The 26,078-nt window shown below is 32.3% G+C and overlaps 1 protein-coding gene across 1 annotated transcript; it reads left to right on the top strand.

Annotated features, from left to right (window-relative positions):
• The first annotated feature begins 963 nt into the window (after positions 1 to 963).
• LOC123258821 lies at positions 964 to 3,237 on the top strand. The gene is made up of 4 exons (XM_044719056.1): positions 964 to 1,231; positions 1,312 to 1,488; positions 1,566 to 2,074; positions 2,149 to 3,237. The coding sequence occupies exons 1-4, from the start codon at positions 999 to 1,001 to the stop codon at positions 3,225 to 3,227; spliced, it is 1,998 nt and encodes a 665-aa protein (XP_044574991.1). The 5' UTR covers positions 964 to 998; the 3' UTR covers positions 3,228 to 3,237.
• The last annotated feature ends 22,841 nt before the right edge of the window (positions 3,238 to 26,078 follow it).

Genomic DNA, 26,078 nt, shown 5'->3' with positions numbered 1-26,078 from the left:
AATCAATTTTATATGGGTCATTCCACCAAATAAGAACATTTTTACGGGGCGACCCTCGCGGATTATGTTTAAAATTTATGGAGGTGTTCTCTATCATAAGACAAAAATTCCCTGAGAGTTTTAGCTCTTAATACGCAGCGGTCTTGAAGTTATGATTTTTTGAAATTTTGGAAAAAATTTTTTTTCAACTTTTTCGTCAATTTTTCTGATATGAAAAACATTTTTAAACAAAATCGACAAATATTGTATTTTGTAGGAAAAATTCTCAGCTTTTGAATAAAAATATTTATTTTTTCATAAACTCATCAGAAGACCCTTAAAAATCAAATTAAAGTGGAGAAATTTATTTTTTTCGGTGTGCAGCCCAAAATTCTTCAAATTTGAATTTTTTTTCTGAAAGCTGAGAGTTTTTTACACAAAATATAGCGTTTTGACGATGTGCATATTTTTTGTTTCGTCACAATTAAATTAAATGTTAGATTCACTATGCAGTAATATAATTCAGAATAGTAATATAATTTTCTCTTTAATACTAAAATTATAGTACTCAGAAATTTTGAACCACCTGCTTAAAAGATGAGTCTATACTTCGTCACTTATCATGCAGATGGCGCTCACAACTCCCTCTATTTACTTTCATTTTGTGATTCTTTTTTGAGCGATTTCTTTTCGGATCGTTTGTTCTTAACAAAAATATAATTGCTCAAGTTCTTAAGTAATAATTATTGCGTTACTTTGATATTTCATCGCCATGAGTAAACGTATACGGTCAGTAAATTGTTGTAATCCATTCAATGAGTCACGTAAGTAACTAATACAGTGCACTTGACCTCTCATGTATAACCTCTACGTAGAACCAATTAAATTAATGGCCTTGTGTTTAATATTGACTTTTGACATCTAATTAAACGAAACTTTTAGATAAAAAAGGAGTTAAAGATTTAAGAAAATTTCCCGACGAAGATCATTGGAAATTTCCTGACTTAGATGACACTTCAATGTTATGTGTGCGTTGTCGATTCCGTGTCAAAGAATATATTCCGCCGGCATCAGAGGAAGAGGAAATTATTTCAAGTCAAATTAGTGTTGAAAGTCTGAGTATATCAGCTGAAATTTGTACTCAAGGAAGCAGTTTATCTCGAACTGTCAGTAATTTTAGCGACAATCTATGTGATTACAATGATCATTCTTTAGAGCGATTTTTGAAAATTCCTCTTATTGAAAAAGACAGGTAAAAATTTTCTATTGATTAAGTTTTTCATTTACTGAGTGAAAACTTACTTAATTATTTTTCTATGCGTTTAATTTAAGGTTATATTCTGAAAAAAATTATGGAGTAAAAAAACTTGATGAGAGCTATGCTGCCCTAGAGAATAAGTTCCAATCACAATTTGGAATAGTACCTGAATCTACCTACAGAAAGATTAATCAAGATCATTGTTCCATGATAGCTAAAGTGAAGAAATTATATAACGCTGAAAGTGACAAGTAAATTTTTTTAACAATCGATCATTTTAAAATATCTTCATTTTTTATATTAATACGATCGATCGTTTGCTTTACAGATCAATAAAAAAGAAGCTGCTTTCAATTTTACCCGACAGTTGGGAAGTCAGTCGTATAGCATCTGAATTTAACTGTTCTCGAAAAATGGTACTGAATCTTAAAAATGATATCAGTGAATCTGAGAATGTTGATTTAGACTCTGGTGAAATGACTACTAATACTTTGAATCCCACAAAAGTTCCAGGCAATCAGCCGCTTAAATTAGATGTAAAAAAACTTGTCATTGATTTTTATGAAAGCGAAGAAAACTCAAAACAATTAGCGGGCATGAAAGATTTTAAATCTGTGAAGGATTGTGATGGAAATCGAACTAGGGTACAAAAAAAGTTGATTCTTTGTAATTTAAAAGAATTGTACCAAAGCTTCAAAGCGCAATATAATTCAGTGGCAATCGGATTTTCTAAATTCGCTAGTTTGAGGCCTACTTATTGTATTCTTGCTGGAAGTAGTGGTACACATGTCGTATGTGTTTGTACTATTCATCAAAATGTAAAATTGATGTTAGAAGGTACTTGTGTATTTGACATTCTCTATAATTGTACTAAAACTAGTTATTAATCTTATTACATTTATTCCATTTAGGATGTAATTTTCCAAAATTTGCGAAAAACACCGATTTGGTTGTAGAATCTCAGCCAATTTACAAAAATTTATTAAATAAATTAGTTTGTAACAATCCAAAAGAATCGTGCTTTTCCAGAATGTGCAATAGTTGTCCAAATAATGAAGAAATCGCTGATTATTTTCGTGTGTCGTTTAATGAATCTGATGTTAATGAAATCCAATATAAAATGTGGACATCAACAGACCGTTGTACTATTGTGAATGTTACTTCAGATTCCGAAGACTTCATCGAGACTTTAGTGACGCAACTTGATAAGCTTTTGAAACATGATTTTATTGCGAAAATACAAAGTCGATTTTTTTCTGATACAAAACTAAATTTAAAGAGCGGGGAATTCGCCGTAGTATTTGACTTTTCGGAAAATTATGCATTCGTTGTGCAGGAAGCAGCTCAAGGCTTTCATTGGAATAATGATCAAGCTACTATATTTCCAATGGTGATTTATTATAACGAAAATGATACTATTAAGCATTTGAGCTTTGTTGGTATTTCAGATTGTCTTAAGCACGACACAGTTTTAATTTATTTATTTCAAGAGCAATTGATTGCCTTTCTTAAAAAGAAGTTTGCTGTCATCAATACGATTTTTTACTTCTCTGATGGAGCTCCACAACAATTCAAAAACAAGAAAGCATTTACAAACTTATGTTATCATTATGCTGACTTCGAAATCAACGCTGAGTGGCATTTTTTTGCAACTGCCCATGGCAAAGGACCATGCGATGGTCTTGCGGGTTCATTAAAACGATATGCTGCTAGAGCTTCATTACAAATGAACAATAAAGAGCATATACTGAAACCACAAGATTTGTTTTCCTGGGGAACGAAAAATTTTACAAGCGTTGACTTTACTTTTATAGCTAATGACGATTATTTAATAAAAAAAAATGTGTTAAACGTACGATATTCTCAATCGAAAACGGTGAAAGGTACACAGTCATTACACACTTTTGTGCCTTTAAAAGATGAAATTGGTTATGCTTTCATTAAAACTGTGTCCACATCTCAAAAAAGTTCAAAAATAAAAGTATTTTAATTATAATGAATTTGCGTTTAATTTAATTGTGACGAAACAAAAAATATGCACATCGGTAAAACGCTATATTTTGTGTAAAAAACTCTCAGCTTTCAGAAAAAAAATTCAAATTTGAAGAATTTTGCGCTGCACACCGAAAAAAATCAATTTTTCCATTTTAATTCGATTTTTAAGGGTCTTCTGATGAGTTTATGAAAAAATAAATATTTTCATTCAAAAGCTGAGAATTTTTCCTACAAAATACAATGTTTGTCGATTTTGTTTAAAAATGTTTTTCATATCAGAAAAATTGACGAAAAAGTTGAAAAAAAATTTTTTCCAAAATTTCAAAAAATCATAACTTCAAGACCGCTGCGTATTAAGAGCTAAAACTCTCAGGGAATTTTTGTCTTATGATAGAGAACACCTCCATAAATTTTAAACATAATCCGCGAGGGTCGCCCCGTAAAAATGTTCTTATTTGGTGGAATGACCCATATATTAATTCATATTAATTTATTAAACATTAGCATAACAAAATAAACTGTGTAGGGCGATAGGGCACCCGCGGGGTGCTGCATACTTCGAGCGGGTAATAAATGAAAGTTCCCGACTAGAAATTGTAGTGAGGAATGCCGAAGAATTAGTGAGGGGCAAGTTTGGCTTGCCTAACTTAGGCAAGCCTAATTTGCGCCTTATTAAATCCACGTTAGGCAAAACGAAGATTGGCATGCCAAATTTGCATGTAATTTGAGACATCTATGGCAAGCCGAACTTCAGCGAACCTTTGGAATGCCTGACTAGCTGGAAGTAACGATAACCAAAGATTTGCCGAAGTTTGGCTTGCCATAAATGGCCCTAATTACCTTTAAGTTTGGTAAACCGAACTTTCGTAAGCCTTTGGATTTTATAATTTCCTGCAAGTTAGGTATTCCAAACATTCGCCAAACTTCGGCTTACCATAGATGGCCCCAATTACTTTTAAGTTTGGCAAACCGAACTTCCGTAGACCTTTGGATTTTATAATTTCCTGCAAGTTAGGCATTCCAAACATTCGCCAAACTTCGTCTTACCATAGATGGCCCCAATTACTTTTAAGTTTGGCAAACCGAACTTCCGTAGACCTTTGGATTTTATAATTTCCTGCAAGTTAGGCATTCCAAACGTTTGACGAACTTCGGCGTTTCTTGCCAAAGTACTCTAAAACGGAGTGGGAGAAGATATTTGGCTTTAAGTCTTTCCAAGGTTAAGCCTTTTAGTTCTATACATATAAAAGTGTGTATTTATGAGAATATTTGTGTATTGTACATATAAACATGGTGTCTCATGTACCCGACTAGAAATTTCAGTGAGGCATATGCCGAAGAACCAATTCGGGGCAAGTTTGGCTTGCATAACTTAGGCTTGCCTAGGTTGTACCTCATAAAAACCAAGGTAGACAGAACGAAATGTTTGGCTTGCCATATTTGGACGTAACTAGGAAAGTTTCATGGATTCCTTAATTCTGATATATCATGGGAATGCCGAACTGGTTTCAAGTAACGATAACCTGAGTTTTGCTAGTTTGGAGCGAACTTGGCTTTCCGAACTTAGGCTAGCCCAATTCGAATCTTATTTGTTTTAAATTAGGCAAGCCGAACATTGGTCGTGCTTATAAGTATCTTGAAGTAAGAGGTCGCTCATCATCGGCGTAGCGTCGCGGTATGGTATAGGGCCCTCGTGCGTCGGGTACCGTGTTCGAGTCTCGCGTTCGACATGTACGATTTTTAATAATTAATAATTACTAATTATAATTACTATTAAGGCGAGTGTGAAGTAAAGTTAAGTGTTATGTGTGATTAGTGTATCTAACTCCTCCATCATCTCCTTCCCCCTTGACTTATCAAATCTACCAATCAAAAAAACCTCTTCAGATTAAAAAACGCTCCAAAAAACAAAAAAAATTATATAAAAAATAAAATTAAATAATAAAAATAATATTAAATAAAAGCAACAAAGAATTTGTTTTTTTTTTTATTCATGAAATATTTAAAAAATTTAGTCCTAAATTTAATATTTATACTTAAAATAGTAAAAGAAGATAAAAAAATAAGCATTTGTTATTATTAATTTTCGCTTGATAATAAAAAAGCTAAAAATCAAGAAAGAATAAGATTTGGATTCTTCGTTGCGAATTTGGTTTCCAAACTGCAACCTAATCAGGAAGCCAAGTTAGGCTGAGCCTCGCAACTGCGTTACATCCCAAACTTCGGCCTAGTTTGGATGCCTCACTTACTGCAAGTTTGGAATTAGGCATGCCTTAATACTTGCGCCGAATCACTGCGTCACCGAAATTTCTAGTCGGGTTAACCCGCACAGATAAGAATGAAAATCAAACATATCGAAAATTATCGTACAATTACCGTACAAGACTCATTTTATCGTAACTTTTCGTCACATAATCAAAGTCGGATGTACGATCGTACAATGCTTCAAATTATGTGACGTTTACGATAATTATGTGGCGGATGGGAACACTGGTTTCATATCATTCTCATCGATAGTCAATTTATCATGATAAGTATTTAGGCTGCATTCGAAAATGCTCCATTTCTAGACACATAATTAAGAAATGACCTTTTATCTTGTTAACTATTGACATTTTTAAAGATGTAAGCTCATCCCGACATTACACACTCATCGAGACCTTTCATTTGAGTACCCACATCAATTTTTTATATATTTTATATATTTATATATATATATATATATATATATATTATAAACATGTATACATGAAAAATATATCAAAATGCATGTGGGTACTCAAATGAAAGCTCTTGGTGAGTGTGACATCAGGATGAGCTTATATATTAAAAAATGTCAATAATTAAGAACTGATATTGCTATCTTGTCAACTATTGACATTTTTAAATATACAAATTCACCCAGACATTACACTCATCGAGACCTTTCATTTGAGTACCTACATCAATTTTTCATATATTATATATATATATATATATATATTGTGACGTTATTTTATCGACCGGGGTCTATTTAAAATGAACGTCACTAGCGCCAACGGCTTTCCGAACTTAGGCTAGCCCAATTCGAATCTTATTTGTTTTAAATTAGGCAAGCCGAACATTGGTTGTGCTTATAAGTATCTTGAAGTAAGAGGTCGCTCATCATCGGCGTAGCGTCGCGGTATGGTATAGGGCCCTCGTGCGTCGGGTACCGTGTTCCATTCTCGCGTTCGATTTTTCATAATTAATAATTACTAATTATAATTACTATTAAGGCGAGTGTGAAGTAAAGTTAGGTGTTATGTGTGATTAGTGTATCTAACTCCTCCATCATCTCCTTCCCCCTTGACTTATCAAATTTACAAATCAAAAAAACCTCTTCACATTAAAAAACGCTCCAAAAAACAAAAAAAAATTACAGAAAAAATAAAATTAAATAATAAAAATAATATTAAATAAAAGCAACAAAAGAATTTGTTTTTTTATTCATGAAATATTTAAAAAATTTAGTCCTAAATTTAATATTTATACTTAAAATAGTAAAAGAAGATAAAAAAATAAGCATTTGTTATTATTAATTTTCGCTTGATAATAAAAAAGCTAAAAATCAAGAAAGAATTAGATTTGGATTCTTCGTTGCGAATTTGGTTTCCAAACTGCAACCTAATCAGGAAGCCAAGTTAGGCTGAGCCTCGCAACTGCGTTACATCCCAAACTTCGGCCTGGTTTGGATGCCTCACTTACTGCAAGTTTGGAATTCGGCATGCCTTACTTGCGCCAAATCACGGCCTCACTGAAATTTCTAGTCGGGTTATTGAATAAATAAGGATTTTGTTTTAAGCATAAATTTTTGGTGTTGCGAATAGAATTATTACAAGTATGGATCCTCTCTACCCGAACCACCCCCTCTCTCTACAAACCAGCACACTAAGCAACCCCGAGGTATTCCGTCGTCTCTCCCGTTTTAGGTTTTTTGGCCTTTGTTTTACGTTAAGTTTCTGTGTTTTCGATTAAGTTTACGTTTTGGCTAGTTTTGATAATTTCTAGCAAGTAAAAATTATCTAATTCCGTTTAAGTTTAAGTTCGAGTTCTGATTCCGTTTAAGTTTAAGTTTAAGTTTGGCTAGTTTAAGAATTCCTAGCGAATAAAAATTCTTTGAATTCCGTGTTCACTGGTTTGGTGATTCCAGTGATTAAAAATTACCTGGCGCCCTAATTTTATCGATACCAGAGATCCAGAATCGGAAAGAAGACGAAGTATAACCCAGATTTTATTTTTAGAATTAAGTTTAGCCCCCGTATAACTAAGTTCCCGTATACCCCCCCCCCCCCCATGAAAATTTGGTTATAATATATACAGGGTGTCCCAAAAGTCACGGACGTCATTGTAAAGTAAAGTCACGGATGCCATTTTTCAATTAACCGCATAGATAATTAATTATTAATTAAAAATAACGTCTCTTTATTTGTTAGAGAGAGAGCGCCAGTGTCCAGTAAAGTATGTGCCAAACAAAGACACAACTAACTGTATGACTAGTTTCTATAGCTACGTAATCACACATATTTACTTACACATTCACACGTGCAAGCGTCTTCGTTGGAACGCACTTGACTTGACACTAGTGCTCTCTCTCTAACGCATAAAAGGACGTTATTTTAATTAATAATTAATTATCTATGCGTCTGATTAAAAATGGCTAAGGACTTTTCATCTCAGAATTATTTTGTTTATCAGATGCTACAATGGCGTCCGTTACTTCTGGGACACTCTGTATATATATATATATATATATATATATATATATATATATATATATATATATATATATATACTAGCTGTTACCCGCCCGCTCCACTGGGCACTTTATAGAATTGTATTTTGAGATCTAGACTTGAAATTCAATTGGAGTATTGTTCTGACTTGCACAGATTCAAAATTCTATCGGATTGGCCTGTACCTTTTATCCATGTCATAATTCTAACGAATATCCATTGTAACTTTCAATGTGCAATCACTATAACATTCCGTGGCTTTCTCCAAAATGAATAATCATTTTTGGATTTACGATTTTAATTTTTGATTTTACGAAATCTCTTAAAATGAATAGCCAAATTTCTTTTCCACATCTCAAGTGTTTAGAAAATGTTTTCATTTTAATCTGTTACATTCCCGCGATCCCGTAATAAGAACAATTCATTGGTTATGTGATCAGCAAAAATAAAATGTATGCAAAATACTTAGTCCGTTGACTATATAGCTACATGTAAAGTTAAATTTTAGAAACCTTACAATGACTTGTTCGCAGCTGCCAAGGAGATGATTGTGGTAAGAAAATATAATTATTAAAAAAGGAAAATATTTTAATCCATTGACCTTGGAGGCCATCCCTGTAATTACCTGTTTCTCTTAAGATTCTATCAAATTTTATATCTCTAGGAAATATATTTGAAGAATATGAATTTTTTGACAACTATCACTCCCGCACTCTTATGTTAGAGAGAAATTTCGTAAGATCCTATTCGAGATGATTTTTACATTAAAAATAAAATATTCCAAGAAAACTTCGAGTCCATAGAAACTTGTTTTGAAAAGAAAGATTTTCATTGTTAACGCCTCCGCAGTCCCTTTGGGGTTGGAATTTGATAAAATTCATTCTTAGCTGAACTTGACATGATACATGAAGACTCCCACCAAATTTGAAGTCTGTCGAAGTTACAGTTTGGAAATTAAAATTTTAGATTTTAACACCCACCCCCGCAATTCCTATCGGAAGTAAAATTTATTGAAATCCATTTTGAGATGATCTCTACAGGAGAAATAAAAGATTTCTACCAAATTTAGAGTTTTCAGAAGCTATATTATGGAAATGAACATTTTTTATTGTCAACACCCACTCCCGCGATCCTTATTGGAGGTGATTCGTTGTAAAATCCGTTCTTAGATCATTTCTATATCACATATAGAAGACTCCTATCAAATTTGAAGTCTATAGGAGCTATAGCTTTGAAATTAAAAATTTTAATTGTAAATACCCACCCCCGCAAACCCCTGTGGGGTGAGCTATCGTAAAATTCGTTCCTATATTATTTCTACATCTCTAACAGAAAATTCCTATCGTTTGGAGTCTATTGGAGCTATAGTTTGAAAACGGGAATTTTTTATTTTTAACGCCCCCGCAATCCTCTTTGGGGTAGGATATCGTAAAATTCGTTCATAAATTATTTTTACATCATGTACAGAAATTTCCTATAAAATTTGGAATCTGTAGGAGCTATAGCTTGAAAATTACAAATTTTCATTGTTAATACCCACCCTCGCAACCCTCTGTGGGGTGGGATATCATAAAATTCGTTCATAAATTATTTCTACATTACTTATAAAAAATTCCTACCAAATTTGGAGTCTGTAGGAGCTATAGCTTGAAAATTAAAAATTTTCATTATTAATACGCACCCCCGCAACCCTCTGTGGGGTGTAATATCGTAAAGTTCGTTCATAGATTATTTCTAGATCTCTTACAGAAGATTCTTACTAAATTTGGAGTCGATAGGAGCTATAGTTTAAAAATGGGAATTTTTGATTGTTAACGCCCCCGCAACCGCCTTTGTGGGTGGAATTTCGTTAAATCCGTTCTTAGCTGACTTCTACTCGGTAAAAAGAATATTCCTACCAAATTTCAAGTCTCTAGGTCTTATGGTTCCAGAGATATCGTGATGAGTGACTATATACGTGGAAATCTCATATATACATAGAAGATAGATGTGGGTGAGTGCATGGATGGATGCGTGGGTGGATGTGTGAGATTGCGTGGGTGGATGCGTGGGAGTACGTGGGTGGATGCGTGGGAGTGGGGGGGGTGGATGCGTGGGATGGTGTGGATGGAGAAGCATTGAAAGCGTAGAGTTGATGTTATACATTTTTCCGACTTCTTTATAAGCTAGAAAAAAAAAAGAATGACGAAAAAACGATCGTCTTTTGTTTTATTGATGGAAACAAAAAACAAATGACTACACACATAAATTAATAAAAAAAATGGGAATTTTCTATTGTTAACTCCCCTGCAAGACCCCTTGTGGGTGAAATTTCGTAAAATCCGTTCTTAGCTGACCTCTACTCGGTAAAAGGAATATTCCTACCAAATTTCAAGTCAATCGACCTAATAGTTTCTGAGATTTCGTGATGAGTGAGTTCAAAAATGGGATCTCCTATATATATAGATTTATTGGCACCAGATGTACAGCTTGTCTAACAAACTCTGATACATCTTTCGCTTAAATCTACTTTTCTTACACTAATTTTATAATTTATTATTTTATTTTAGTATTCCAACTTGATAGTTAATCTATATTTCAATCTATAACGCTAGTAAATACTTTCTTCGACTTTGGGTCGTTTCCTTAGTTTCAGTTTATCGCATATAGCAGATTCTTCTCAAATTCGGAGCTTATAGGAGCTATAGCTCGAAAATTTAAAATTTTAATTGTTAAAACCCACCCCTTCACCCCCCTGTGGGGAGGGATATCGTAAAATTCGTTCATAAATTATTTTTACATCACTTACAGAAAATTCATACAAAATTATGAGTCTGTCGGAGCTGGTGCTCAGAAATTTAAAATTTTCATTGTTAACGCCCACCCCCGCAATCCACATTGGGGGTAGGCTGTCATTAAATCCGCTCTTGAATCATTTCTACATCCCATAGAACAGATTCTTACCAAATTTGGAGTCTATAGGAGCTACAGCTCGGAAATTTAAAATTTTCATTGTTAAGACCCACCCCCGCACTCCTCTGTGGAGTGGGATATCGTAAAATTCGTTCATAAATTATTTTTAGATCACTTACACAAAATTCATACAAAATTAGGAGTCTGTAGGAGCTAGAAGTCGGAAATTTTTAATTTTCATTTCTAACGTCCACCCCCGCAATCCATATTGGGAGTAGATTGTCGTAAAATCCGCTCTTAGATCATTTCTACATCACATATAGGAGATTCCTACCAAATTTAAAGTCGATAGGAGCTATAGTTTAAAAATGGGAATTTTTGATTGTTAACGCCCCCGCAACCGCCTTTGTGGGTGGAATTTCGTTAAATCCGTTCTTAGCTGACCTCTACTCGGCGAAAGGAATATTCCTACCAAATTTCAAGTCGCTACGCCTTATGGTTCCAGAGATATCGTGATGAGTGACTATCTATATCTATAGAAAGTCTCCTATATATACATAGATAGATAGATATATATATCTAATATATATATATATATATATATTTATTTATTTATTTATTTATTTTATACCGACGAAAAAAAATAATTAGACATATAAAATTTGTTTCACTTGAATAAAAATTTATTATAGCATAAGAACTCCGTACTTGGATGTTTTTCGGAATAAAATCCAGATTCAATCTGAACGCAGAGTGTTGAATTACCTCATTTTGGTACTTTAAGTGATGGGAGTGAATGCGGAGTACAATTCACTCCCGATTTTTTACACTGTACAGTGAATCATGTGTACGAGATAGCATTTTTTGTCCCGCTGTTTCTGAATTGAAATGGTCTTAAATTTTAAACATAAATTTATTAGGATCAAGAAAAAATCAATAAGAGTTGAAAAAAATTTTTTCCTAGTTTTGAAAACAAAGTAGGGTTCTCCAAACGTTTTTTACTTTTTCTTGGATCAAAGGATTGGTAGTATAGGTGATGTAAAATTATTTTGGCCACTAGTGTGTTTTCTTGAGGTCCAGAAGGGTCATTTATAAATTATTGAAAGTATTCATATTTAAAGCGTCTTAAATTTCAATAGCTATATGTTATTTCATAAGGTAAAAGTCGCTCTTTCTCCCCGCAAAACAGGGCAGAAAGTTTAAAACCGTCGGTGCAGATATGATGAAAAATTATTTGATCCTAATATATCCTTTAAAATTATTAAAAAATGGATCTATCAGGTCGAACTATTTTGTCAACCCATATTCAAATTGGATGACATCTATACTGTGATTGTTTTATCTTCTCCAACGTCATTCTTTCATAAATTCTTATTATTCTTAGTTAGATAAATCGTCATAGACCGATGAATGTAGATACTACAAAATCAGATATATTTTCAAAATTAAACTAACGAATCTTGAGAAATTTGCTGCTTGTATTGACAATGTATATTAATGATCATCTTACTTTTATTTATTTATGGTTTAAATATCAGAAGTCAATGTAACTTTTTTTTATTTGCGAATAAAATATAACTTTTATTTTCATAAAAGAAATGCTTTGATTCAATTACGGTGTGTTCGAATTAAATATAGGGTAAGTGTGGGTATTACGGTAATACTATTACCGCGGCTTGATGTGTACGTCTAACTTTAAAAGCATATTTCAAAGATTCACTATAAAATATCGTCTTAATTTTTTTTTCTTATCGATGATCAACTTATTTTAAACTTTGAAAAAAATTAAGAGTATGATTTAATGTTGAATTCATTAAATAATTAGCATTTGAAAAAAAATTGCAAGTGCTAGTATTACCGCGGACCTTAAAATGAGTTGTGACAATTACCGCGCTACAATTACCGTGGATGTTACAATTACCGTGTGACAATTACCGCGGAATCTGATGGAACAAAAATTAATAGAATAAATTATAAGGACAAACGTTTAATAAAAACAACATAGTTTTTTTTTATAAAAAATGAACTTTTAACTTTGATAAGGCACAGCATGTTTCAATTTTGGTATAGCTGACTAATACAATTAAAACTATTAGTTATATAAAAATATTTAATTTAGTCAATATTATCGTTTTTCATTTCTGCTTCTTTTTTTTGAAGTTCAGCGATTTGTCTTCTCAATTGAGCTGCTTCTTTTTTTTTCAATAATGATTCTTCTTTTATTTTGTTTTTAATTTCAATTTCTTTTATTTTTTGTTTTTGTTTAATGATTTTTTGTTTCTCTTTCTCGAGTTTTATTTGCTCCTTTCTAAGTATTCCTTCTACTTTTCGAACACGCTCTTTTTCTTTTTCTTTTTTCGTAATCTCTTGTTTTTCAATTTTAATTTTTTTTCTTAAAACTATTACTTCTTTCTTTGACTTTATTTCGTTTTTTTTGGCTTTTTTAATCGATTTCCATTGAGTACTGGTCAGCACAGATGGAATCTTCATCGAATTAATTGCACGTTTTTTATTTTTTTTTGAAAGATCACACCTTGGCCAATGTAACAGTTTTTGAAATGGATCAGAGAATTTTCCAACTTCTAGTTCACAGTTATTAGACAAATCTTCAATTGGAAGAATTTTTTCACTGTCAAAATTTTCAGAAGTTGCTAGAGCTTCATCAAAGCTAGGAATTTCTAATTCTAGAATGTTTGGTATTATGACTAGTGACTTTTCAGGAATAACTTCTCCTGATTTAGGTACTTCTATCTCCATAGCGTCTGAAGCGACATTTGGAGTTTCTTCAATCACCAAGAGTCGTGGTTCTAGTGGTATTAGTGAAATGGTTGGAGTTTCTTGGTTGGAGAGGACAGAATCTTCGGGGTTTTTGCTTTTTCCTTCCCATAAAATTTTTTTATATATAATTTACTATTATATATTTCAATTTTAATATTTCTTAATTTTAAGTTACTTATTTACTTAAGTGGTCGACACATTTATTAAATATTACAATAGCTGTATACTTGACGCTACCTTCTGACGCAAGTAATTTCAACATTTTGTTATATTTTCTTGAAAAACGGTTAGACTTCGAGTTTCCGGTGAAGAATCGTTTCCGCTGAAGAATCGGTGAAGAATCGTGTCGCCCTTAGCACCTGTATTTGCCTATGACCGCATTCTAGTGCATGTTCGGTAGTTGCTCAATATCACGTGAAACGCACATGAAATTGAGTCATCTTATCGAAACTTCTAGAATTTTCTATAACGCATAGACGTACCATCTGTTTTCCCACTACATTGAAATTGATGTCCCTTTATAAGCTCGGTAAAAATTATCACGAATCAGTCTACAGTAATCTTCGGAAGTCTCGACGTTCTTGACTCCGACAGCCTTTATTGTGCTCCGGGCGTTATTTTGATGTTCGTGGTTAGGCTTTTCTCAAATTTTAAAAGCACTAACGTAATCTGCTATCACTAGAGCATTCTATTCCCGGTGATCGAGGTACCTCGAATCGATATAGAAGTGAGTCTTGCATGGCAAAACAAATAAATTCAAATAGCTGCATCACTGATCAGTCAGTAATTTATTTGGTCGGAAACGTGAAACAGATTATAGTATAAATAGTTTTTTATTATTATTTCTTTGTGTGTATTAATTTCCGCGAAAAAGCGTTGACTCAAAAATAAATATTCCGCGAAAAGCGTTGATTAAAAATTCAATATTCCGCGAGAAGCGTTGATTTTATTATAATTTTCCGCCAAAAAAGGCGCATTTTTAATTGTCGCGAAACGCGAAGTCTAATTTTAAGTAAACATACAGTAAAGTGTTTTCAAATCGTTACCCTAGTACTTCTACGTTGTCTCAGCAGGTAGCAACAAGTCAAGAAAAAGGTAATCTATTCATCTATTTTATTTTTATTTTTCTATTGTAACACATATTAGGATTTTAAAGCATGATTTATATTTTGTTTTTCCTTAAATGTACAAGTTTATCACCAAAATAAACTTAAACAATTCAAATATTAAATCTTTCCTTTCTTTTAATTTACTTAGAGTTAATTTACATAAATTCATAAACAGTAGAATAGGCTTCTCGAGGCCGAAGTCAGCAGAATCCTAACATCCTTTTAAATTTCTAAACCACTATTTGTAATCATAGTAAGGTTTGGGAATAATACGGTATATGAACCGCTCTATATACTCGTATAAAAATTATAAAAATTAATTTAGTTATCGTACGGAACTAGTGGTTGGGTTTTAAAGATTATTTCATAGCCTTTACGCCCCATCACAAACTCCGTTCGTGACAATAACAACTGGTAATTCTGGGGTCAGGAAACTCGCAGTCAATTGCTCTGCTGCATTTAAATCTTGAATCAGATTTTCATGAATATCAAACGTCAATCCCAATAACAAATCAACGTTATCATTTTCCATGGTCTCATCATCTTTTGACACATCCTGAAAATTTTTCATTAAAAATGATTATTATATATGAATCATAAAACAGCCTGTAAGGTAAAAGCCCCAATAGATGATCATGTACCAGTATATGATCACTCCATGTATTTGTATACCTATATTTGTGAATATAGATATACAAATACATGGAGTGATCATATACTGATAAGTGATCGTCTATTGGGGCTTTTACCTTATAATTCGTAATTATTTTTTTTTATTTGAAACATGATTCATAAATTTCTTAAATTATATCAGTTGATATTCAAACTTACCAATGAATGATCTAGATTATTATCGCGGCAGAAATAAATTGATTAATTTAAAAAAAATTGATTAATATACATATAAATTGATTAATATTCAAAAAAATTGATTAATATAAATATAAATTGATTAAAATTAAAAAAAATTAATTAATGTATTAATTAATGTTTCCTTGGAGAGACATTGTGGTTCCTTCAGGTGAAAAATTCTCCTGAAATATAATGAAGAAAATAGTTTTGAAAATTTATAAAATAAAACAATTCTTTAATTAAATAAGTTTAAATATAAACCAAATATTTAATGATTTATGCATCTCACAACTTACCTCAGGGAAATCAACAATTTGATCATTTTTTTTGTTATTCGTTGCTGAATACCACACGTCAAAGAGACTTTTATCTTCTTCTGGTCCAGTCCAATTAGAGCTGCCATGATTTTTAAACGATTCTAGTTTAGTTTTATCGATTAAACTTTCCAAAAAAGTTAATCCTTCAATATTCTTTATATTTTCTTCTGTCGTTTCTAAATTACTTATTGTTTCACTAGATGAAGTTTTTAATCTATTGAAAACTTTTCTAAAATCAACAGCATTTACATCCAAGGGACTTAGTCCACATGCCTTGAATCCACCCTCGCGGTTTTAAGAATACCGTAAAAATACCGTAATTTTTCGGCATTTATGCTCATGCCGTATATTTACCGTTATAATTCGGTAATAATGCGGTTATACTATAGTTGTTTTGGCCAGTTTTTATACTGTAGTTATCCAGTATATATACTGCACTTATGCTGTACAGTTACCAAAAATATACTATACAATTATCGCATTAATGCCCAAATTTTACCCAAAAAATTCCAAATAATTACCGAATAATACAGTAATTTTGCCGAATATTTTCTGACATAATGGACAATTATTAAAGATTTAGTTTTATTTTTAGTTCACTTCTATATTAGAAATGAATAAAATGAAAAATTTCAAATTTTGCTTTTTATTCTCCATCGCTACTTTGCAAAAACAAATAATGTTTTTGAATTAAAAATATGTAGAATATTATTTTTTAATTAGTTATTTAGCAGTAATTAACATAGAATAATACATATGTTAAGTAAATATATTCTAATTTTAATTTCAATTTTTAATTTCTCACTTAGAAAATTGCAAATTTTCTAAAATCGAAAAGTTATATTGTTTCACATATATAATTATATTATTTAATTTTAAATATGCTTATCGTAAGATGGACGGTGTGGCTAAATGTATATAGAATAAGCAAAAAAACAATATGGTATAGACCGGGTAACTCAAATGGTAGAGTAGCCGACATGTCCCCAGGAGGTTCTGGGTTCGAATCCCAGTCCGAGCATTATTTAATTTGACACCATTTTTTAAATATGGTTTTAATACAATCATTTTACCGCCTTATTACCGTAAATATGCCGCATTTTCAGCGTAAGTATTCTAAATTTTTAGCGTAAATGTATCGCATTTTTACGGTAAATGTTCCGTAATTTTTCGATAAAAAAACTGACCAAAACAACCGAAAAAATGCTGAAAAAATACCGCATTAATACTGTATAATTGCGACATTTTTTCGGCATTTACAAAACCGCTAGGGCATGTTCCATAATTTTTTTAAGATCTAATTTTTTAAAAGTTTCTTCTAGCACAAGTGCAAATGGATACTTTTTAATACTTACAGTACCGCATTTCTGACAAAAAGCTTGAAAGGATTTTTGCCAAGCCATTTTAAAAGTACGGAACAAAGCCATGTCCAAAGGTTGAAGAATGTGCATAGAATTACCCTAGCGGTATCGACGACTCAGAGTAAACTCGGAGTTTACACGGAGTTACTATGGAGTATACTCCCTCTTGGAGTTTAATCGGAGTATAAGCGGAGTTTACGCGGAGTTTTAGAGGTGTATGCAAGGAGTATTGTGTGCAGTTACGACACGGAGTCACAAAAGTGTATTATTGGAGTTTTCGAGAAGTCTTAGACGAGTTTTTTCGGAGTCGCTATGGAGTTTTCCTCGCGTTTTTGTCGAATATTTTCGGAGTTACAGTGGAGTTTTTTTGGCGTTTTCGTCGAGTTTTTGTTGAGTATTTTCGGAGTTGCTAGGGAGTTTTTGTCGAGTTTTTTTCAATGTTTTGCGGAGCTTTATAAGAGTTTCGCTGGTGTTTTTTCGGAGTTTTGGTAGTGTTATTGTGGAGTTTTCTCGCAATTAATAATACTTCACGGCATGAAAATTAATTTTAATTTCACAAAGATGACTATAAATAAATCATTTTTCAATTACGTTGTACTTTTTATTAATTAATTTATTTATTTACAAGTTGAAATATATTTATCTACATAGAATATGTTATTTAATAAATATATTATGAAGTTTATAAGTAAAATATATTATATAAAAAAAATGACATCATAATGAAATTGTCAAAAGTTTACAGTTGTTACACTGAATCAATATTATCATAACTAAAATTAGAATATTATCAATACATAAAGCGATTCAAAACTTTTTCGGTTTCCGTAAGATAGACAGTGTTGTTTATTACTTGGTGGGTCTTATTATGTGACTAAATAGTTAATACTGATAATGTCTAAGATAGCTTGACCGATTGAGCCCTTGGCTAGAAATCAAATAGACCGGGTTCGAGTCCCGGTCTGTACGAATTATTTTTTTCGGTTTTTCATTCATTATCCATCAAAAACTCCGATGAAACTCGCAAAATACTCTTGGAAAGCTCCACAATAGCTCGGTAAAGACGCTGACTAAACTCGACAGAAAACCCGTAAAAACACTGATAAAACTCGGGGAAAACTTCATGAGAACACCAGCAAAATTCCAACCAAACTCCGTAACGATCTCAATTAAACACCTATTAACCACTATCGTCTTTATGTGTCACAACTGCACACAATACTCCGAGTTTACTCCCCAAATGCGCTGACTATACTCCGTCGTTACGCTGAGTTTCGGACGAGTTTCTACAGAGTTTTATCGGTGGCACCGAAACCACTAGGGTAGGATAATTTTTTTCTCACGACAAAATTCACTTAATGGCAAAGTAATGTGTGAAGAATGCCTATCAATATATAATATAATTGGTTGTTTTATTTTCTTGTCTATCAACCACGGATAAAAAACATTTGCTATGTACTCATAGAAATTTTTAGCTGTCATCTAACCATTTTCCGAGTGACCAAAACTATAATTAGCTGGTACTACCTTAATAACATCTTTGGGTAAACTTTCTCCACTAAATAGCACCAAGTCGGAGCAAGAGTATCTGCTGCATTGGCTGTTACTAGCACAGTGACATTTTCTTTTTCATTGTTATTCACAACATTATATACATTTTTCAAACCTTTTGGAGCAAGAACAGTTGGTGGCTTTGGATTCAATGAAACAGCAGCTTCATCAAAATTAGAAATCCTGGTTGAATCAATTAAAAGTAGATCGTCATCAGTTAAATAAGTTTTAATTTGTGTAAACCATGAGCGTATGCAGGGGTGAGCAGTTACGCGTAACGAGCAGTTTCCTACGTATTTTACGTAAACTACGTAAAATACTTAAATTCCGGTATTATACGTCGATTTGTATGCCACCTGGTCGTTATCATTGGACATTGTACATTTTTAAAATTCTAACCGTCTTTCAAGAGTTTTCGCAATAAATAATCTAAATTTTCAATTTTATCTCAAAATGAGTGCATTAAAAAAAAAATTTATCAATCATTTTTAAAGAAAATGATTTTGTGATTGAAAAGTTAAATGGTAAAAATATTGCTCAATGTTTAAAGTGCAATTATAAGTTAAAAAATACTGCACAAATTCGATTACAAAGTCATCGGTAAATAGTTATTTAATAAATATTTATATTTTCATTGAATTAAAAAAAAAATTTTTAGTCATTTTTTGATAATTAATTTTGTATTTTCTTCACTTATTTCAGAAATAGATGTGGTGCCAAAACTACTGATCCCTCAGGAAAAACTAAGGTATATTGCAAAGCGATAAGTACACTGAGAAAAAAAAATACTTTTATTAAGAAAATTTTCTTGATACAAGAATTCATGTTCTTGAAAATTTTCGAGAATATATATTCTTAGCTCAAGAACTTGTTACATTGATTGAAATAATTTTTACTTAATTTAAATAAACCTATTCTCTTGTTTATCTATTATCCAAAGATAAATATTGATGCTCTTCTCTTCAGAAATTAGTAATTAAAAATAATAGAATATTTTATCTCATCGAATTTCTTGAACCAAGAAATTGTTAATTGAGTAAAAGTATTTTTAACTTCCCGCTAAAAATCTCAGATTTTCAAAAATCGGGAAGTTATTGTTTTTACCCCGTTTTGCAAAAATCGAGTTTTCATCAGATCTCGACGTTTGAAGGTCACAGGAAGCTTCCCTGACTACCCCCGCGATGTTGTCACTATGTCTGTATGTATGTATGTGTGTGTGTGTGTGTGTGTGTGTGTGACTATGTGACTCGCTTATAACTTTTGAACGGTTGAACCGATTTCATCGCGGTTGGTGCCATTCGAAAGGGCTACGCTGAACTTAGATTTCCTGAGAATTTGAACCGATTCGGACCGATAGATTTTAAGAAATCTTGAAAAATCTTAAAAAAAATAAGAAAAAAATCATTTTTGAAAGTAGTTTTTTTGGAATATCTTTTAAACGGCTCTATCGATCAACTTCAAAAACTAATCCGCCCTTAAGCTTGAAAAACCACGCCGATCGGCGTCAACCCGATCAAAATCGGTTGATTCGTTCGAGAGATAGCGTGAACGAAAGAAAACCGAAAAAAACCGAAAAAAGTGTTTTTTTCACATAACTTCGTCATTTCTTCTCGGATCACTTTTGATGACATGGCATAATTTATAGAGCTTAAAAAACCGCGTCGATTGCCGCCAAAAACGTAGAAATCGGTTAATTAGTTCAAAAGATATCGTCAATAAAAGATTTGAAAACAAGTGTTTTTTTAAAATCACTGCGACATTTTTAACTTCCCACTAACAAAATCGAAGATTTTCAAAAATTAGGAAGTTATTGTTTTCACCCTGTTTTGAAAAAATCGAGTTTTCATCAGATCTCGACGTTTTAAGGTCATAGGAAGCTTCCCTGACTACCCTCGCGATGTTGTCACTGTGTCTATATGTATATATATATATATATGTGTGTGTGTGTGTGTGTGTGTGTGTGTGTGTGTGTGTGTGTGTGTGTGTGTGTGTGTGTGTGTGTGTGTGTGTGTGTGTGTGTGTGTGTGTGTGTGTGTGTGTGTGAGTGTGTAAACTTCTCATAACTTTTGAACGGCTTGACCGATTTGATCGCGGTCGTTGCCATTCGAAAGGATTTGACTAAACTAAGATTTTGAATACAAGTTGGACCGATTCGGGCCGATCAATTTTGAGAAATCTTAAAAAAACTGCGGTTTTTTTTTAATAACGTTCAAACGGCCTGACCGATCAATTCCAAAAACTAATCAGCTCTCAACATCGAAAAACCACGTCGATCGCCACCAAGCCGGTTAAAATCGGTTGATTCGTTCGTGAGTAATCGTTGACGAAAGAAATCGAAAAAAAGTGTTTTTTTCGAATTACACCCAAATTTCCGGTCTGATCAATTTGTGTTTGAAAACATATCATAGAATTTGAAAGACTGCGTTGAATTCCGCCAACCGCGTGAAAATCGGTTCATTCATTCAAAAGTTATTGCGGTTTGAAAATTCAAAAAATAGTTTTATGAAACTCCTATCAGATTTTTGAGCTCGGAGAGCTCAAAACTACACGAAAATCATATTTTCGAGCTCGAAGAGCTCAAAAACGTAATAAGTGCAATTTTGAGCGCTTAATTACGAAAGTAGCGGGAAGTTGCAGGGATGGCCTTCAGAGTCAACCGTTTTCCTAATTTTTTTTCTCAGTGAATATTTTCAAAAAAACAAATTTTTTTTTATTTTGAATAAATTTTTCTTTACATTTCTATAGGTGCTAAGTAGATCCTCTGAAGAAAGGTCAGCTGATATTTCATTTGATAATCAATCTAAAGCGACTTCAAGCATTTCATCAAATAGTAGGAGTGATTTATCAACTATTGATAAAAAACTTGTGAAATTTTTCGTAGGATGCAATCTTCTGTTAAGTATTGTTGAATCGATTCCGTTTAAAGAGTTTGTTAAGTCGTTAAATCCGAACTATCATCTGCCATGCAGAAAAACTCTCTCCAATACGTTGTTAAATAAATTAGTCAGCAAAATTTCAAGTGAACGCACAAAAATGGATCAGTCAGAAGGAGTAATAGTGATAGATGGTTGGAAAAATTCGGTTGCAAATACTAAAAATGTTGTATGTATTATTCATACAGCAAATGAACCAAGTTTTTTTTTAAACTCTTGGGATTTCACACTGTTATCTGAAGATACACAACAATTAACTAAAGTTATTAAAGAAGCTATCGAAATAGCCAAAACAAATTATAATAAAACCATTTATGCCGTAGTTTTTGATAACACTCCAGTTATGACAGCAATGGGTAAAGCTGTAAATTTATGGCATGCAGGATGCAACAGTCATCATGGAAATTTACTTACCAAGGACCTTATTGATAAATCATTTGCAGAATCTATAAATACCATTTTACGTACATTCAAAGCTTCTAATTTAGAACGAGAGATAATAGAAAACGGAGGAACAAAAATTAAATTGGCTTGCAAAACTCGTTGGTGCAGTTATCGTGATGCGTTTCGGTGTTGCTTAAAAAATTTAGATATAATGAAAAAAATGATCAGTAATAAATTAAACAATCCGTCTTTTACAAAATCAAAAAAACAAGAGAAAGAAAAATTGATTACTTTGAATGATCAGATTTCCGATGATTCTTTAATAACAAAATTACAAGATTTCATCGTTTTATCTGATCCAGTTTGTTCATTAATTAATAAATGTCAACAGTCAAATTTTACTTTACCTAATGCAGCTGAAAAGTGGATGAAATTAAACGTTCCGACTGAGAATGAAAAAATTCAAGAAATTGTCCAAAAACGCATTGACAAAGTATTGACTCCAATTTTATTAGCAGCGAATTTATTGCATACAGATTATCAAGGAAAACAGTTTCGTCATACCGATAAATATTATTCTCAAGCTATTGAATTTATAAGGAATGAATTAAATGAATATTATCATGATATAGAAGCTTATGAAAATAAAGTTGGAATTTTTGAATCATTACTGAAAAAAGGAAATGTCCCTCCAAAATTATTTTGGCAAATGGCCGAAAACTCATACCCTGTAATTTCTCAATCAGCTCAACGATTGATTAACATTCCATCGTCATCAGCACAAATTGAAAGATTATTTTCAAACTGGTCATTTGTTCATTTTTGTCTTCGAAATCGTTTAACACCCGAACGTTCAGAAAAGTTAATCGACATTTATTATACATTGAAAATGAGTTCTGGAAATTCGAAATGAGTATTTAAAATATATATATTGTGTAATGTGTATGTATTATTATAAAATTTACAATGATAATTAATTTAGTTATATACTTGAAGAAATAAAAATTGTATTGTAAATTATTTTATTGTTGTGTTTATTAGTAAAGTTGAAATTCACATCAAATATATTTTTAATAAAAATTTTCCAGAATAATGATTTCTTAATTATAAATTATCAGTAAAAGGATGAAATAAATTCGTAAAATATCATGTATCCAGAACAAAGTTTATTTCTACTTTCTATGAAAATTTTTATTATAAAAACAAATCAAATACATACGTAAATAATTACCATATTTAAATTGGTATTTATTGATTATTCTTACATATTTGTTTTAATATTATTGTTACATAACGTTTAGAATTTGTTTTTAATTTGATCATAAACTGAGATTAATAAATTAATCTAATCACAGAAATTAGTAAGATCTCAAATCTCAGTTATTTATTTATCAAATTTTGATCATTTTTAAAAAATAATTAAAATTTGATTATAAGCTAATTTAATAAATAGAATAACTTTTTTAATTTACCACAGTAAAATAAAAATAATAATAAGTTACTTTGATCACAGATTTTCATTTTTTAAATAACAATTAAAATTTGCTTATAAGCTAATTTAATAAATAGAATAACTTTTTTAATTTACCACAGTAAAATAATTATAATAATAAGTTACTTTGATCACAGATTTTCATTCATTTAATTTTAATAATTTTTAAGTAACAATTAAAATTTGCTTATAAGCTAACTTAATAAATAGAATAACTTTTTTAATTTACCACAGTAAAATAATTATAATAATAAGTTACTTTGATCACAGATTTTCATTCATTTAATTTTAATGACTGTTGAGTAACAATTAAAATTTGCTTATAAGATGTCTTGTATATAATATAATCCTTAGATAAGTTGTTTTAATTGATCACAGAAAAATATAAATAATTAAATTGCTATTTACAAGTTTATAAGATGTAAATATACTAATTATGATTTAAAATTACAAGTCTTTCATAGGTTGAAACAAACATTCAATATAACAATCTACCCATATAGCAATCTTTTTCAAGGCTTGAGCAAATCTGGTCTCAATTTCGATAGTTGTTAGTGTCTTTTTCTACCTATGGGCCTTGTTCCAGATACTTGTAGCAAATTCAATTGACAAGCCTTGTACAAGAACTTTGGGCCAGATTATAGCTCAAGTCTTGAGAAAGACTGACACCAGAAGCATGATAAATATACTTGTGCAAGAGTTGCTCAAGATTTGCTCAAGATGAAATGTTTTCGAATGACCGTTCGCGTCATTCTACCCCTCCTTTATTTACTATAGAATCAGTGGATTTCTGAGAATTACGGATCTTGAGCAAGTCATGGGTAAGTCTTTGTTGTGAGTTTCTGGTACAAAAAATGCGTCAGAAAGTTTTTCAATGCACCTTGCTTTAGACTTGTCTCATATTCTTGCACAAGATGTCTTGAGCTAGTTATATATAAATCTTGAACCATGTCTTTTTAAATAAACTTGAGCAAGACCCTGTAACAGGCCGCTTTTAGCGCCACCTGTTAAGGTGTTGTTTCTCTAATTTTACCTTTTGAATTTAATTTTAAAGGAAAATTTAATTGAGTTCTTTTTTTATTTTATTTTATGCCCATTTATTTTATTTTATGCCCCCCGAGTCGCCCTCGCGTGTAGAAACTCGAACGAAGCTCGATTGCGCGCGAAACCAAAATCTAATGCGATAAAATGTAATTTGACTTAGTAAGTAAGTAGCGTTAGGGTAGATTTAAGTACTTAATTATTGTGACGGTACTAACGACGCCGGCCACGAACCCGCGAAGAGAAACAACGAGGATCATCGAAGTGGGTAACCTGCAAGATCATCAACGACGGAAGGATGGCTGTCTCGAGAGCGAGTGAAACGACGGACTGAGTGGAACTCGAAGTGAGCACTCGACGCATGCGTGAAGGGTAAAGCTAGCTGTCGAGCGCTCCAATGCTCCCGCCAATACATCATTCAAAATATCGATATCGGAAAATTGGACTTACGGCGCCATCTCTGGAGTTCACAGCTAACGACGGACCCAGCAGAGAGGGGAGGGAGAAAAGAATGCGACACGTGCTGATGTTTTTCTTTTTTCCACGTTTCCGACTTGCCGTGTGCAGACACGTTTTTACGACTTAGTTTTCTTTGGTTATTTATTTTGGGGAAAATCCTTGAGTAATTCTTGCGTTGAAAGTTACGTAGATTTTTTTTTATTAGCCACGACGTATTGTGCTGATTTTGGTTTGCCGAAAAAATAAAGGCAGGGCGAAATTAAGTAGCTATTGCTAATTAATTACTCGACGAAAGCGTCATAAAGTACGACGTGTTTTTTGGTGATTGTTAGTCGACGTGTCCGTGTTCCGAAGGATCAATAATTGTCTTCTTCGAGGAAGCCAGTATCCAAGAGTACGACGTGGAAGCCGAGAGCGACTTGGTGGCAGAAACAACCCAGGAATAACTTCAGGGCAACGCTGTGACCAGGGTGAGTGGTTTTGTCTCAATAGAAATAGCTCGTGGGATTCGATTTTGTTAGTTAAAACAGTTGGATGTGTTCATTACATCCTACTTTATTTATTAATAATTGTACTCGACACTAGTCGAGTCATCGTGTAAGAACGTCAAGGCTAAGTTGAGTTAGTCAGCCGAGATAATCCCACGAGGTATTTAGGTACCGTCATAATTTATTGGTGTGTGTGTACGATCGAAAAATTATTATTGTTCGTTAGAATAATCACACTGGTTGATTTTTGTACTCCCGGGGTAATCGATGAGTTCGATTACCCATTGATCGAGCTTCGGGTTCGTGCGATTTACCTACGTTGAGTAATAGGTTCGCCTACGGAGAGGGAACCCGAGAAACGGCTGCCGCGTCCGAGGCAGGCAATCGGACGTAAGTTGCCCACTCTCAGCGGAGCAGTTGGGACTTAGATTAAAA

Source organism: Cotesia glomerata, linkage group LG2 (assembly GCF_020080835.1).
Source record: "Cotesia glomerata isolate CgM1 linkage group LG2, MPM_Cglom_v2.3, whole genome shotgun sequence".
NCBI lineage: Eukaryota > Metazoa > Arthropoda > Insecta > Hymenoptera > Braconidae > Cotesia > Cotesia glomerata.
Note: the sequence above shows the minus strand (reverse complement) of the source record. Positions and strands in the feature narration are given on the sequence as shown.

Bases quoted from the DNA above. Each gene is read 5' to 3' on its own strand.
- LOC123258821 (XM_044719056.1), top strand. From the start codon at position 999: ATGTTATGTGTGCGTTGTCGATTCCGTGTCAAAGAATATATTCCGCCG. The intron at 1,232-1,311 runs GTAAAAATTTTC...GTTTAATTTAAG, and splicing joins CCTCTTATTGAAAAAGACAG to GTTATATTCTGAAAAAAATT. The intron at 1,489-1,565 runs GTAAATTTTTTT...TTTGCTTTACAG, and splicing joins TATAACGCTGAAAGTGACAA to ATCAATAAAAAAGAAGCTGC.